General features: G+C 51.8%; 1 protein-coding gene across 1 annotated transcript; it reads right to left on the reverse strand.

Moving 5' to 3' along the window:
- Positions 1-3,192: 3,192 nt before the first annotated feature.
- Positions 3,193-7,793, reverse strand: NGB (neuroglobin). The gene is made up of 4 exons (XM_068399895.1): positions 7,687-7,793; positions 6,195-6,306; positions 4,516-4,635; positions 3,193-3,339 (listed from the first exon to the last, which is right to left on the reverse strand). The coding sequence occupies exons 1-4, from the start codon at positions 7,791-7,793 to the stop codon at positions 3,193-3,195; spliced, it is 486 nt and encodes a 161-aa protein (XP_068255996.1).
- Positions 7,794-16,420: the final 8,627 nt, after the last annotated feature.

Consider the following 16,420-nt stretch of genomic DNA (forward strand, 5'->3'; position numbering starts at 1 on the left):
AAGCCCCTCATGGCTGGGCCCGAGCGATGGCATGGCATCTCCCACCGCGCCGGTGCTTTGTAGAGGCTGTGGCAAACCTCCATGCTGGTGCAGGGGTTGAAGATGGGGGTGCTGCTGGAGGGAGCCGCGCTGGCTCTTCCCCGCATCGCTGGGGTTGAGGTCCCACCACCAGCCCCGAGGCTGGCAGCTGTGCTCCAGGCCAGGAAGAGCTGGAAAATTTATTCTAACAGTGAACCACATGGAGGATTTATTTGTGTTTCTTTGCTGCTCTCCTCACCCCTCACACGTTGCCCTGCAGAGCAAGCCCCATCCTAAATGTTGCTCAAGGCAGAGCAGAGCGGCTTTCCCAGGATGCTCACCATGCTCCCCTGCGGCAGGGCTGGGATTTCCAGTCCACAGGAGATGCTGCTACAAGACCCTGAGCTTGCTTCCCCGCTCTAGGGACCATCCTTCTTCAGTGCCAAGTGCCCAACTCTCCCAGGGCTGGAAACCCACCATGTCGGAGCTAGAACATGCCCTGGAAAGGGGGAGACAGGGCCTCCTGCATCCCCACCAGCTGCTCCCTGGGGCAGGGCTGGCAGCGTGGGTGCTGCATGGAGCCGGGCAGCCAGCAGCAGGTGACCAGCAGCGGGCAAGCCGATGCTATCTCAAAGAACAAAAGCAGCAACTGAACAACAGAAAAGGGATTTTTTTTTAGGCTGATTGCTTAAAACTCTTAATTCCATTAGAGATCATTAAATTTGAAAGGTAATGAGCAATCAGCAGCAGGACGCCTTTGCTAGCCCCCCCCGCTGCTCACCCGTTCAATTACAGTGCACAAAAGCTCCCAACAGACATTTGGTGCTGGATGCCTTCTCATGTCAGTCGAGCTGGACTACACAAGTGCTCCCAGTGACCACTATATTCAGAGCCAACAAGAAACCAGTAAACCCCTCAAACCCCTCTCTGTCGTCCTTTTTTTTTCGTCTTGCTTGGGCCTTTTATAATAAACATAATAATAAACATAAGGCAGCAAAAAGGGCCGAGACTTACTGTTGTTCTTTATTAAACAGTACAGCTGGGTGTAAGAGGCACACAGACTAGTTCTTGGGAGTTACACAAAACATAGTACTGAAGATGAGAAGTCAAGGAGCTGGGAAAGCTAGAGGGAGTGAGGATGGTTTGGGGCAGTAACAATACCCACACCCCACCCATCACACAGCTGCCCACTTGTCACACAGAGCCAGAAGGTCCTCGTGTGATGCTGAAGGCTGATACCCCAGAACAGGGTTGCAAAGAGGACATGCCCATTCCCAAACCCTCCTGCCTCGTACCATGCCGTCATAGCTAGCACCTCCCCCCAGCCCCGGCTCCTCTGTCCCTCACTGCCTGGTGCAAGAATGGGGAGGACCTCACCTGACCCAGCTGATGGAGAGAGCCCCGGGCCTGAATGCACACCACCACGCTGTAGGACTGCAGAAGTGGAGCCTGGTACCATGGGGAGGATGGTGAGCATCCTACATGGGGATGTTCATTGCCTATTCCACAACATCCCTCAGCCCCCCTTCCAAACACAGCTGGAGCGCTCCTTGCTTGCTGGAAGCCTACGGCCACACCAGACCTGGTGGCAGGGAAGCACAGCCCCATCTCACAGGGCACCCCATCATCCCCTTCATGGCATGGAGCTGGGAGACCTCAGCTGCAGTTGTGAGGAGCAGGCAGCCCTGTCCTGCCCCAGAGTGGCGGACCTCTGAGTGTAGGAGGAACGTGTCTCCAAAGTAGGACCATCTCAACCCTCAACACCGGGCTCCTCCTGCCCTGAAAGAGCAGCAAAAAAAGGGCACTGCCTGTAACTGAATATTTGTTCCAGGTCCTTGGCCTGGGGCTAGTAATGGCTGGAAACATGGTTCTGCCTCTCCCACAGATGACTTCCCCATAAAGATAAACTCTTCTTCAAAGTGCTCAAGTTCAGCTCCCCGCAGAGCCCTCAGGTACTGCCTCTCAGCCATTTCCTGGGATTTCTTCTGGCAGATGCTTTCTTCTCACCCCTGTCCTGACATGGCACTGCTGCATGCACCTAACTGGATGCCTCGCTCTGCTCCGAAGAGGCCATGTCTCGAGTATGGCTGGAAGGGATTACTAAAGGGTGAGGAGCTCTGCAGATGGGCACTGTGTGCAGCTGGGAAGTGCTCCAGGTCCTGACAGCATCAGCAGAGAAATTCCAGCTATGCTTCCTCTGGCCACAAGCCAGAATGATTTCTGGAAGCTGTTGCCATGACATGATTGCAACCTTTATTTTTATTTTAAGACATCCTTTCCTTGTATTTACTTTATTCTCTTTAACACAAAGCAGTAAACAGCCACCACCACTGCTGCATTTCAGCTGGCTCTGAGGTTAAACCAACCAGCCAAACCAACACAAAGCTTTTCAGCTTGGCAGCCTAGACCTGCTAAAAGCAGCCTCACCTCAGGATTAACGTGACCCCACTGCTTGAAGGATCCCTAGGAAACACACTGAGTCGTGGCCAACCTGACATGAGGAAAAGCCACAGATCCCATCCAGGGGAGAGGCAGGGCAGAAGACAGCACCAGGATTATCCATCCGGTAGTGACGTGTTGGTGAAGGGAGATGGGGAAAAGCTCCCCGCAAGGTTTGGGGAGGACAGCCACACGGCACGGCCAGTTCCCACCTCTGCTGCCCCTGCCCCTGGATGGACCCAAACCCGCCATTGCCACAGTTGGACCGGGCACAGCAGCGCAGGAGGAGCGAGCAGTGCCAGACCTGGCAGGTCCCGAGCGCAGCAAATAGGATCTTGGGCAAATAAGCCTGAGAGGCCTACGCTTGCTGTCATCTAACTAGGGTGGGTAGCAGGAGGAGGGAAGACGAGCCAGCTAAAAACCAGGGTAGGTACATGGGTGTTGGTGCTCCCACTAGCCCGAAGGAACTTGGGGCAGGCCGGCGTACCTGTGCTGCAGCACTCCTGGGCTTCGCTGCAGAGATGCACCCTGCCAGCCCTCAGCAAGGCAGAGATGTGGTCGTGTCGAAGCAAGGCGGAATCACTGGGAGAGCCCCGAAGCACACGTGACTGGAGGAGACAGCAGTGGGCTGATGCACAGAGAAAGACAGAGGTGGAGAGAGGCAGAGAGTGTGGTACGAGTACTCCCCCTGCCCAGGACCACTGCGTGGTCAGGGATGGGGATGGCTGGCAGGATCTAGTCCCCTTCTGGGAGGGTGTCCCAGCCACGTTGCATGGCTTTCACCACAGCACTGTAGAGCTTGCTCCAAGCCTCCTGCACGTCTGGGCTGAAGGCAGTGCCAAGGCATTTCTCCAGCATGTACAGCAAGGACTCGCCGACAGTCTGCAAACCAAACAGGGAGGTGTCAAGCTCCACACCGCGGGATGACACACAGCCCTTTCTCTCACTTCACCGCTTTTTTGCACTTCTCCCATTGCAGGGCAGCTGCTCCTCCTCCACCAGCAGGGCCAGGCCACCCCATCCCTGGCTGCTCAGAGGGAGCCCAGAGCCAGCTGACACCATCCCCCTCCCCTGCCCTATGCTCGCCCACACCCCACGCCCTGGGTGAGAGGGGAGTGCGGGTGGGGAGCAAGGGCTGACACCACGCACGTAACACCAGGCGAGAGGTGCACATCCATCTTCCGTGGCTCCCAGATGCAGGTAGCCAGCCCTCTCCCCTGGCATAGCAGTGGATCAGCAGAGCTGAGCAATGCCCTGGTGCCAGGAGAGTGGGTCAGACCTCAGGCTGGATGCTCAGGGCCTGCCTCGACGCCTCTCAGGCCTCTCCACAGGGCACTGCTCCTCACAGAGCTGCGAGCAACCCCATCCAGGAGCACCCACACACTGAGCACAGGGTTGGTGGGGATCACTACCCCAAGCAAAGGGGACAACTCTCCCTCTGAAGAGGACCAAAGCTACCGGTATCAGGAGAGAGCCGTGCATTGGTTAGAAATCTTTCCTTCAGCCTGCCCTTCCCCGCTGTGTTATCCAGCATTTCTGTCTGTGCTTGATGGCAGGAGAGGAGTAAGCGAGGGTTTAATATGGAGGATGCTCCTATGTTACTGCCATGGAGGAAGCAGGGCCTGAGGTGCAGCAGCCCCATCCCAGTGCAGACACAGAGAGACGTGGATGTTCCCTTTCCCAGGTGTGGTGAGGTTTGTCCAGAGCATTTGATGCAGAGACCCAGGGCAAAGGCTGAGCCTGCAGCACCCTGTCGCAGGAGAGACTGCAGTGCCCCAAGCCATGGCCCTCTTCAAACAGGGGAAATGCCTTGTTCCCCTCTGTCCTTTCTCCCTGGGCTTACTGGGGGAGGACAGAAACCGAAGGGAGCTCAAGTGTTTCCCTGATCAAGCCAATGTCACTATGCAGGTGTCAGCAGCTCAGGGGCTGCCCTGAGCCACCAGCTTTCTCTCCAGCCTACTGAACCCAGCAGGTCCACACAGAGGGATGGGGACAGCCAAGGGATGCAGGCAGAGCTGCGCAAACACAGCCACAGCAGGGCAAGGGAGGATGTCTCACCGAGAAAGACTCAACCTTCACACCGACTGCCTGGTGCTTCTTGCCAAGATTGCAGAGATACTCTTCCAGGCAGGACAAGTTCTCCAGGTGGCTCACAGCGGCATCGATCACCAGCATCACCTGCAGGAGCACAGAGGCAGAACGGCAGTAACAGGAAGGCTCTGCTGCCCTCCCAGAGGAACACAGTCCGACCCCTTGACTTCACCCTTCTCAGCCTGACCACCTCCCAGCCCAGCAGACACCCTCAGAGCTTTCCTTTGCTCTACTGTGATCCGTGTGTCACATCAGTGAGGCGTGCTGGGAGCAGCACACCTCACATCCTTCCATGGGACGCTGCCAGAGGTGCCACAGCAAGCAGCACTGCTGACGTCCCTGTCCCAGACAGGGTAAACAGCCCAATAGCAGAGCAGTTACAGGCTAAGATCTAACACTGATGCAGCTCTTAGGACCCCAGGACAACTGCAGGGGAGCCCTGGAAGTTGCCAGGACTAGAGTTTCCAACTAGAAGTTGCCAAGATGGTGCAATTGTGAATTAAGCCAACTCCAATTCTAAGATCAGCCAAGGTATTTTTGAGGAGATGGGGTTGATAGTATAGCCAAGAAAGCTGGTCTGGTAAAGCATGTACCACTGTGGTCTTCCAGGAGCATGAAGAGTCAAATGGAAACAAGACAGAGAAGGGTTAATAAGGGATGAAGGGAACAGACACACCAAATTAGAAGAAGAGATTAAAACCAGGGCATGATTAGCTTGACAAAGCCAAGAAGTGATAGAATTTTGCTCTATAATTTCAACAGGGAAATTATCTCCAACAAGAGCACAGAGCTATTTCAGCTCAAGGCAATAATAGCAGAAGTAAAAATGGACTTAACTTTGCCAATAAACAGAGGCTGGAAAATAACAAAAAGCTTGCAGCTATCAGAGGGGCACAGTCCTGAAACAGCTCCTTACGAGGAATGAAGACAGGGGAGAGAGGCACCAAACTGGTTTAAAGCTGGAGCCAGACAGTTTATGAAGGCATCTGCGAGCCAAGGCTGTGCTCTGCCCTGGCGTGGCTGCTCTTCAGGGCTCAGCAAAGGGTCTCTGCTGCCCCAGGTGTAAATCTGTCCATGCATGAGCTCCTCCAGATGACATCAGCATTGCTCCTCTCCCTGTTTCAAGGGGCATGAATGTGTATCGCAGCACTCCCCCAGTGGCTAGCCAGGAGATGCTGTGGTCCTTCTGGCTCTGCAGCCGCACCAACAGCCTCTCCACAGTAGTGAGTCCACAGGAGCCTGGCCCACTGCCCAGCTCTGTGCCACCTCCTGGTCAGCATGTGGCCAAGCAGAGGGCTTCAGTCCTTATCTGGACAGAAGCGAGCTCACTGAGGCACTTCCATGGTAGAAGAAGGGGGCTTCCAACTTTCACAAGAGAGAATCCACTCTCAGATGAGGTCACGGAAATCAGCACGGTGCTTCTTATCCACTACAACCCGCATCCTCATCCTCTCCCCACTGTTGTAGGGCACTTTGTCCTGGCAATAGCACCTTCTGCTATCATAAGTAACCCCCTGCAGTTACTCTCCTGCAGAGGAGACTTCCCATGTGTTCCCAGTCAGACACCCCACAGTCCCAAGCCATTGCCTAAGGGCTTCCTCCTCCATGGATGCTGCGCTCCGGCCATGCCACAGCCCCTCTCTCACCTTCCTGATGTGATCCAGGAACTCGGGGGCAGAGAGGCACTCCTGAGGGCTGGCAAACTGCTTGCAGTTGTACTGGAAAAGGGGCAACAGGTCAGGGTCCAAGTCAAACAACCTGCAACAGCAAGAGAGAAACCCCCATCTTCTCACTTCCTCAGCTTTATTGAGAGTCCTGCTCACCCCAGGAACAACCCCATCACCAGCACACCAGCCGGCCTCTTCTGCCTCCCTTCCCACCTACTGATCCCTCCCTACCTGTAAAGGTCCCAAAAAGTTCTGAAAAGTCTTCGCTTGGGGCAATCCAGGTTACCTACAGCCAAAAGAGTCTCCATTTCCCTTGCTCACAGCCCCAGCTCTCAGATACGTGTTTATGGCACCCGAGGACCAGTCTCAGCTTGCTGGAGTTCCTCCCAACCTGGTCCTTCTCCTCAGAGTCTTGGTTGTTGTCTCAACTCTTCCCATTCCCACTTCATGATCCCCTTGAGCACCAAAGCTCCCAAATCCGGGGAAGGCCTGCAAGCTCCAGCAGCCGGCTTTCCTACTTGAGCAAGGGGGCCATGTACAAACTCAGCTGATGCCCCACTCTCCCACACTGTCACCAGCTTCCATTTCCCCCCCTCCTCATCCTCCTGGCCAGTGCCTGCCAGGCACAGATGGGGGTCAGCAGCAGCCACTCAGGCAGATCTAACAGGCTGATGCCGTCCATGTAGGCCACAGGGAATTCAGACAAGGCAGTCTCTCTTCTCCCCACCCTGCACATTAAACTCCTACATTCCTCTCCCCTCCACTAAAACTCCCCAACGTTGCTGTCGCTGCTCGCAGCCCTGCTCTGCAAGGTTTGGCTTCCGCCTGCTACGCCCCGCTCCAGGAGCTGGTCATCAACTCTCCGACTGTCCTTTTTAAATGACTTTTCATAGATTTTTCCTTTTTCTCTTCCTGTAATCGAGACATAAATCTCCTTAGGAGAGGCAAAGAGCTGGGGTTCAGCTGTTCCCCTCGGCACACCATTTCCTCTGCCCTGACACTGAATCCCTCCCCAGCAGCCAGGTCTCTGCCCAGGGCTGGGGAGTGCTGTGTCGGGCACAATTCGGATGTCCGTCCCTTCGATACACTCCCCGGAGTTGGGCGGACACGCAGCTCTTCAAACAGCCGAAGTAACGGTGACAAGGCGGGGGACCAGGGGACAGAAACGCACAAAACCTGCCCGCTGCCTCTCTCCCTCCACCCTCCATCTCCCCGTAACAAAGTTCTCACTCGCAGAGGGCGGGGAAGGCCGGGAGCAGCGCGGAGCGCACGGCCGCCCCCCGCCCCCGCCGCTGCCCCGCGGCTTCGCGGCCGAGGGGCTTCAGCCCCGGGCAGGGGAGGGCGGGCGGAGGGAGCCGGCCGGCGGCCATCGCCGGGCACGGGGAAGCGTTTCCCTCCGAGAAGCGGAGCCCGTCCGTCCCCACCCGGGTCGGTGCCGGTAGCCGCCTCCCGCCCCTGCCGCCCCGCTCACCTGGTGAAGAGGACGAGGCCGTGCTGCACGGGGCTGCCGCTCACCCGCTGCCAGCTCTCCCGGATCAGCGAGCGCTGCCTGCCAGACAGCAGCACCCCGCTCTCCATGGCGGGGCGGGGGGACCTGTCCTGCCGCGCGCCGCCGGAGGCCAGGCGAGGCGCGGCGCCGGCACCGCTCGCTCGGCGGGCGCAGGGCCACCGCGCAGCAGCCACCCGCCCCTCGCTGCCCCCTCGCTGCCCGGGGCGGGCGGCGCCGCGCTCACCTGGGGGTCCCGCCCCCGCGCCCCCCGCCGCGGCCGGCACCCGCGCTCCGCCCGCCGCCCCTGCCCTGCCCCTGCCCCCGCCCCGGTGCCCCGCTCCCCCACTCCTCCGCCCGGGGCTGCCCAGGCCGCCTCACTGGTAAAGAAGAGCTCACTTTATATTTCCCACTTAGGGGAAGGAAGAAAGGAAGAAAAAAAAAAATTAAAAATAAAAATTAAAGTCCCCAACCACCCCTGCAGGACAGAGTAGCAAGTTCAGCTCACTCATGGCTGACATTTTCCGGTCAGCCTGATTTTAAAAGGGAAGCAGCACGGCAGAGCAGTGCTAGCAAGGGGCCCAGGACTCATCCGGCTTTGCTCGCCGTTCAGCACAGCTTCCTCCGACCGTAATGTTGCTGTGGAGGTCCTCAGCGATGCTCCAGCACTAAGGCATCCTCTTGCTCTTGGCCGCTGCCACTGAGACTCAGGATGCCCCGCAGCCACCTGCTATCTCCATGGGCAGATGCAGTCTAGACACCGCAAGCTACATGTTTAATTTAAGGCTAATTAAGCCAGCTGAACCAGGCATAGTTGTTAATAACAGATCAGAAGACATGTCATCTTTCTCAAACATTCAGGACACCCAGCTTCCCTTTATTGTTCAGACAAAGGGAAAAACTGCTTTTAATTTGGCCCTGGGATTTAGGCAGCATGGAGGAAACAAAGCGAGAAGGGGCAAGCGAGGTCTCCAGCAGCACAACAGAAACCAGGGAAGCCAGAGCATTCACCCAAGTAAAGGTTTTCAGAAGGATGCGAGCAACACAAAAGCACAAATATTACTGAAACCATCCCAGTCTGCTCTGAAATAACAATTGTGCTGATCTTATTACAAGTTCTGGTACTGTACATCAGACTTATTTCTTGTAATCGGGAGAGAAGACAGCACCCTGCAGCCCAACCCAGGAGCACATCGACTCAGTGTAGGAAGAAAGGAGGGTCTTCTTGTTGGAGTACTGAAAATAATCCCTGGAAGGAGACAAGTTTGAAGGCACAATGCTGCATCCTCCGCCCCAGCCCCAGCTTGTCTCCCAGCGGCCTTCCTCCTAAAGAGCCAGAGTGACAGCACTGACTGCAGTGACAGCAGGAAGCCACCCGAGACGTCTCTGCAACTGCCAGAATAAATTACCTGTTTTCCTGGGCTTTTGAGACCCTGCTTTCTCAGCACAGGCCAGACAAGATGCTGCATAGCAAAAGCTCCATGTACATTAGAGGAAGCTGGAGAACTGTGACCTAAGGCTGGGCTCTTGAAGAGTCCAACAAACTCACAAAGAAATTGAACTGTCAGATGGGACTAGGGAGTCCCGCAAATGCTTACAGATCTCCAGCTACTGAGCCAGAAAACAAATGTTCCAGGTTTGTTGTGTTTTGAATGCCATTGCTAGAAAAGACTTCACTAATGTCAAAGATCCCAGGTCCTGGAAAGATGCAAACGGCTTCTGTTAAATCACAGCTCCTGTTAAAAACACAGCATTTTAGCTTTCATGATAACTAAGAAAAGCCCGAAAAGCATATGATCTCTACACATCTAAATTCTTAGAGAACAGGGGATAAATAGAAAGCACTCAATAATAAAGAAAAGTCACGAGCTGTAGGGGGCCGTCTCATGGCTGGGGGGTCGGAACATGCAACCTCCCAGCCCGCAGTGCTTCCTGCTGTTGGCCACCATCTTCTGGTCCACAACAAGCTCCCACTAAAAACAGCTGTATGGTTGCAAAGGAAACATTCACACTGGGGACTGATGATAAATCAGTGTGATGATAACTGCTGAAGCTGCAAGGAGTCTGAAAGGGCAGCTAGCAGAGCAGCGGGAAATACAGGGTTAACCTGAGCAGGGCAGCAAACACAAGCCCGGCAGTGCCAATGCAAACATTAACCTTTAGCTATCTTGCAGCTGATCAAGCGCACCAGTGAAGAGCATGAAGTGTCATCCTATAGGCATCTGCGCAAGCTACTCTGACATTTCAACCTGTTGTCACAACCACACAAACGTGGAGCTTCACCAGAGCCTGCCTGGACAGTTCAGCCTGACCAAGCTAACAAGAAGGGGGGAGAAGAGCAGGCAGGCAGTGCTGTGCTGCCAGGGCACTGGAAAGGAGAGCGGAGAGTCCTCCCTAGACCACAGGATACCGAGGAGCAGAGTTGAAGCATGTATATGCAGTCAGAGCAGAAACCGAGGCTGAATATTTGCCTAGCAACATTTTGGATATATTCAGAGCTGGCTGATAGAGGAGGAAGGGTGGCACCACAAAAACAAGTTGTTGTAGTTAAGAATGATCAGCTCCTAAAGCTTAGTTGGGATGTGGGACACCTTTCCTTGGATCCATGAAGGCACCATACCAGCTATCATATCCCAAGGCAACAAAATGCGTGTTCAGCCGTCATTCCTGATGGCAAGGGTAGCTCAGACAATAGCGGTGAAGCCATGACGGCAAGGGAAAATGGTGGCTCTTGTCCAAAGTCTTCCCTCCTGCACCTTCCCTCTGTGCTGCAGATGGTGGCTGCATGCTGAGTGCTCGCAGGCAAGGCACAAGTGTCAGAACAGACCAGACATAACGGCAGCAACGTGCGTGCTGAGCGTGACGTGTCTTCTCCTTCTTTGGAACATATGGGTGCCCCAGGTGAAGAAAGGGGCAATGGGCTAGCCATACCACTGCCCACCTGTTAGCACCCAAACCCCACACTGGTGTAACACTCAGCAGAGCCTAAGAACCAAAGAGAATTAATTCCTTCCCTGCCCCCCAGCACCAGCTCCTTCTGGGCAGGGTACGGGCACATTCAGGAGCAGCTTCCCCACCTTCTCTGCCCCTCTGAACAGACAACCCATCCCCTTGCTTCCTTCTGGCACTGGTACATGCCGTCTCCCTTAATAAAACCAGCAGTTTTTTTCCTGTGACATCATAAACCTTCCAGCATAAGAAGAGGGAGCTGTAAGGAGGTACTTGAGGTGGCAGACAGGGAGAGCTCAGGGCTAAAAAACATCTGAACTGCCATTCACGTGACTTAAAAGAGCGAGGGCTCAGGAGACACAGTGCTCTTCCTTGCGTGCAAAGCAGCTTCTCCCTCGCAGCTACGTGGCTGTCAGAGGAGTTCCTCCTGCTGCCACAGCACTGAGGTGCTGACAGCACAAGTGGAGTCCAGAGAGGATTTAAGGTACAAGGAAAAACAAACAAGCCAACCTGCCTTCTCATTCAAGTGTTTTGTGAGCTTCCAAGCATGAGGAACCCCCAGGATGCATCAAGAGGTTGAACACTGCAAAAGTTTCCATGGTCTGAGGGTTTCCTGTGATGGTCCCCAGCTCCCTTGGCTCCCTGTACCTAGCCTGGCAGCTCAGCTCTTTTCCAAGATGTTCTTGGATTTCTACAGGACCATTCCTGGAGCTGTCATGAGAGAAGAACAACCAGGTCAGCAGCACAGACTTCTCCAAAATCATCTTTAGGCCACTTGGAGAAAGGGAAGGCAGGTTTCTGGAGAAACTCACTAATCCTCAAAGAAAACAATAAAGCTTTTTTGTGCTTTGGAAGAAGTCAAATTTATGTAATGTTTTTAATTTCCAGTAGGTCTCATTATTGTAATCTACAGTCCCTTCAAATTACAGTACCAACACTCATAACTCCTCTTGCCAAGCGTTGGCTTTACTTGTTCAGTGCCTCAGTTCACCCACAGGGAAAGAAACTTGCCCAATCTCATAAACGGTGTGACAGAACTGGGAATAAGCTCGCAAACGCCTGTCCCCAACCCTGCGCTCAGGGTTCAGGGTGCTTGGGGAACAGACCTCCCTCCCAGAGGAAAACCACATCAGCCTGGCCCAGGGATGGCTGTTTTGCGTATGCTGCTGTGGCTCTGTCAGTTTTCATCCCAGCTGCTGTACCAACAAACCAAAATACCCTTTGGACTCTTGCTCATTTCCAGTTCTACATCTGTGAGTCCTCATGAATAAAGCCACCCTGATCTAGCTGCTTCAGGCTCCCTGCTCACCTTGGAAACGGACTTCTGGGCTTGGCTAATCCCCTTTGTTCCCTCTTGCCCCTAGTCTCAAAACCACAGACCATGATGGCTCCTCTTTTCCCCAGGCTCCCATCTCCATCCTCAGGTGGGAGCAGAAGTCATGCAAGCTCCCAGCAGTCTTCTCAAGCTACCCCCTCAGGCCATAGCACAGCACAGCTCAGTAGCAAAGTAAATCACGAAATGCAGTTGCATAACACGCAGAAGAGATGCAGGAGGGAACAATCTTGCCCATAAAATGATGAAGGCAACAGCTGCAGAGCTCACTGGCTGCCACCATGCCTGTGGGGAGAGCAGGGGAGCACTACCGACCTTGAAGATTTGGGCTAAGGGGAGAGGGATAGGCAGAGGGAGGAGGAACAATGTGTGGGAGAGGATTCAACAGCAGAATAAAATGAAAACACCTCTTTTTGACTTCGATTTGCTACTAGACATCCCCAGGTTCATGTTGGATCTCCCAGGGCCTGCTAGGGAAAGTTTGTACAGGCAGGTGAAAACAATCCAAGGCTGACAGGGCATGAAGTGGTGAGAGAAGCCAAAGGGGACCACACAGAGAGCTGCGAGCCTGAGTTTTTTTTACTTATGAGGCTGTTGGACCAGATCTGGCACTTACAGATACTCAGGCCTTATCTTGGTTGTTATTCACCTTGTGCTCTCTAGCATACCAGCTGCTGCCCCCACCACCAGGCTGTGATCTTCCAAGCAGCAACCTCTGCTTTTTTTAAGTCCCTTTACCAAAGTGAGTTCAAAAAGTCTATATCTACCATGTCAGTCTTGACTGAAAGCTGAATTTGATCATAAGACACAACTACAGAGGCGTGCGCACTCCAAGCTGGTAGGATGCAAGCAGCCGTGGTCCCAAAGGTCTCCAGCCTCATTAGCTCAATATGGTGCTCCAGCTAATGGCAGCTTGGCAAGCACTGCGTCAGCAGTTACCTGGCTTCTGTCCTGCCTAGGGATGGTGTACATGGGCTTGGATCTTCCTCCAACTGTCCTTATACTTCTGGACTGGATCATCCTTCAGCTGCTGAAACATGGCAAAAGCTTGGTGAAAGGATGCTTTACTCCCAGTGGAGTAGAAAAAACTCCTCTGTAGTTTCCCCGCTGGATTTGTCTTGTTTCAGAAGCACTGCTGGTGCCGATCTCTGAAGTGCTCATTGATTGTCTTCTCTCTGATCTCAACCTCATCTATTCTTTCTGTCCTTCCTGCAATTTGAATTGATAGTATTGACCAGGACACCTTCTATAATCATTTGACCTACAGCAGTTGTCTCTTAGAGCAGTGTCTTTGCTGTGATTTATTAAAAAAAAGATTTTGCACTTAATTGTGCCCATTCCTTGATGGCAAGGCTGTGCCAGCATCACAACCTTTCAGCTTTGCACTCAGCCATCTGCTCTCAAAGCAAACCCCACGTGTTATTGCTTCTATGTGTGGGATTCCTTTTTGGCTTGAGGTCTTCTCCTCACCTAAGTCATTCCAATTTTGGGGCTTTGTCAAAAATATTCTCTAGTTCAGTGAGAAATCTTGCACCTGCAAACTCTAGAGTCAAAAATGCCTAGAGTGTTGAATAAATATTGTGGCTCTGTCTTGAAGAGAATGATGTACTTATGCCACATCGTAAAGCACTTTCCAATCCATTAGTAACTAAATAGGATGTTAAACAGCAACTGTTATCAATAAAGACTTAAAATCAGCAGGCACAGACAACTTGCACCCACGAGTCCTACAAGAGCTGCCTGAGGGTATCTCCAATGCACTTATGGTTAATTTTATTTTTTTAATAATGCTTGAAACAAATTTCAGCAGCCATATGGAGTATAAAATGTGGCAGTACTCAAAAAGGCCAAACTGGATGATTAAGTCAGGAAGAAACTAACTAGCCTGATAAAAACGAGCATAGAGAAAATAATAAAAAACCCAGTAGGGAGTTTATTATAAAAGCATTTGAAGATGGGTGGACAGCTTCTCAGGGTGACCCATCAGTTCATGCCTTTCCATCTCTGCCAAGTAGTGGTCTAATTCTTGATCCACCTCTTACTACTTACATCCTGACAGTTTTTCATTAACTTTGGTATTCCTCATTATGTCTTCATTTTGTGAAGTGGCCTTTTTGCTTTCCCCCTCCGCACGACTCTTTCATAGCAGCCCTTAGTAATTTCAGTCACCTTTGAGGGTGACAGAGCACTGGAACAGGCTGCCCAGGGAGGCTGTGGAGTCTCCTTCTCTGGAGATATTCAAAACCCGCCTGGATGTCACCCTGTGCAAGGTGCTCTAGGTGAACCTGCTTTGGCAGGGGGTTGGATGAGATGACCTCCAGAGGTCCCTTCCAACCCCACCCATTCTGTGATTCTGTGAGTTCTCACTTTCTGGATGCCTCTCCCTTGTATTTGAAGTCAATTATGAACTTGTTACTCATCTGCTTGTCTTTGGCTACTTTGGTTCTTCCTGGCCTTTCCTTGCACTAGGATAGTTGGTGCTTGTGTTCTTGGTGTCCTTTACTTAAATCTCTCTCCTCAGACTTGCTTCCAACGGGATTTTGCCTGGAAGTTATCAAATTATTTAAATTCATTTTCTTCAACTGCACTGGCTTTATTTGGCTGTTCTTACGCAGTTCAGAAGCCTTAAATAAAGATATACCACTTTATGCACATTCACATTCTCATCTCAACCAACTCCTCCCCGGCTCTCAGCTAGTTTCCTTCTCCACCTTGTAACCAAAGTTATGGTCCCTGAAGCATTCCAAGGGATCAGCACAGTGCCAGGGTGGGACTCAGTTGACCCAACACAGATGCCTAGCTCTGGATGAAATCTGGAGATGAAACAATGACTGCAAGAATGGTAAATACAGAAAAAGCAATTTACAGCAATCATAACACTTGGTAGACTATACCCATTCAGATAAAGCACAACCTTTCTATTTCCAGAGCATGCATTACATGGGCCCAAACTAGAGTAGGAGATGGTGTATTAGAAAACAACTCCAAAGCGTACAACAATCACAATGTTGGATGTAAACCAGGAAGCAGTGGCAGAGCAATGAAGACTTATTTCAGCATATGGAAATGGGGAGACTGATGTTGGAAGACAGTGTACAGTTTGGGAAACCGTATGGGTAAACTGAAGAAAATGAGAAAAGAGGCATGGGAGATTTGAGGTCTAGAGAAAGCAACTTGCATTGAAAATTTCTATTTGGTTCGCAAAGAGAAGATTAAACAGCAGCTTGAAGACAGAGCACAAACTCTATATTAAAACACTAGGTTATAAAAAAGCCTCATTCTTGTTGAGGAACATGTAATGGGATGATGGCTGGAATTTAGAAGCCTAGAAACCTGACAGGTTCAAAACAAATGCAAAATGGAATCAGTCGCCAGTGTCCATCCACGTGAGATCACTTACTTGCAGAAAGAAGCCATTCTTCCTTCAGAGGGCAGTGAGAAGTAAAGTTTTACTTCAGATATTATCAGCATTTTCTGAAGAATACTTCATGCCTTTTCCTTACAGTCGTCTCCCTACACTTAACACAGCTGCTGTGTCAGCAGTCCATCCTTCCTTCCAGAACAGCAGCCCTGATCAGACAATATCTAAAGACCAACTTGCACTTTCTTAAGGAATACAAGATGTCAATAGGCTTTTCAGTAACCACGTACTAACCTATTGGATCACCCTGCGCAGGCCATAGTCCAGTTTCTAGCTGTCCTGGCTTTACTGTAGCAGCCCTTGGAACATGTCTTAAATGGACTGGCTGGCTCTGATCTGGGCATCAATGTGTAGCCCCAAACAAGGCAGCTGTATTTTGTTTTCCCCCATCTAGTTCCAACCCAAGGACAGCAACCCTTTGTCAAAAGTATATGCTACCCTGTCACTACAGCCTGGCTTAGAGCCAGATTCTGATTTAGAGCATTCCAGTTTTATTACAGACTCTTGCATTTAGTTCATAGCAAGGGCCTCATTTGTACAAAATTGTGCATCAGTCTGATGTTACGGACACTACACACTCAACAGAAGAATGACTTACAGAAAAATGTTGGCTTCCTGAATAAAGTGCTCGAGATCTGTCAAACGAAGTGTTCATAGGCAACCTACCAGAAGCTTGATGTATATATCCATTAAACCTGACATATTACACATATTTACAATTTAACACATCTTTAACATGGCGAAATAAACCTGCTTCAACAGATAGTACTTTATTCTCATCCAAATGTACCAGTTTCACTTCCCGCTATGCTTATCAGCACATCACTTGGACTGCAGTAAAACCTGACCACCTGGAATTGCAGTCCAGCAACATTTGGGTGCTAAAAGCTGATGTAGATCACCATTGTCGTAGATCAAACTCTCTAATGGGTCAGTTTAAAGTTCATGTTGCTTCTTCAAGTGTGCATGTGAGTGAGAGAGGAAAGGAGAAAAAAAGCCACCCCAAGATCTAGACA

The sequence above is a fragment of the Nyctibius grandis genome, chromosome 4, assembly GCF_013368605.1.
Source record: "Nyctibius grandis isolate bNycGra1 chromosome 4, bNycGra1.pri, whole genome shotgun sequence".
NCBI lineage: Eukaryota > Metazoa > Chordata > Aves > Nyctibiiformes > Nyctibiidae > Nyctibius > Nyctibius grandis.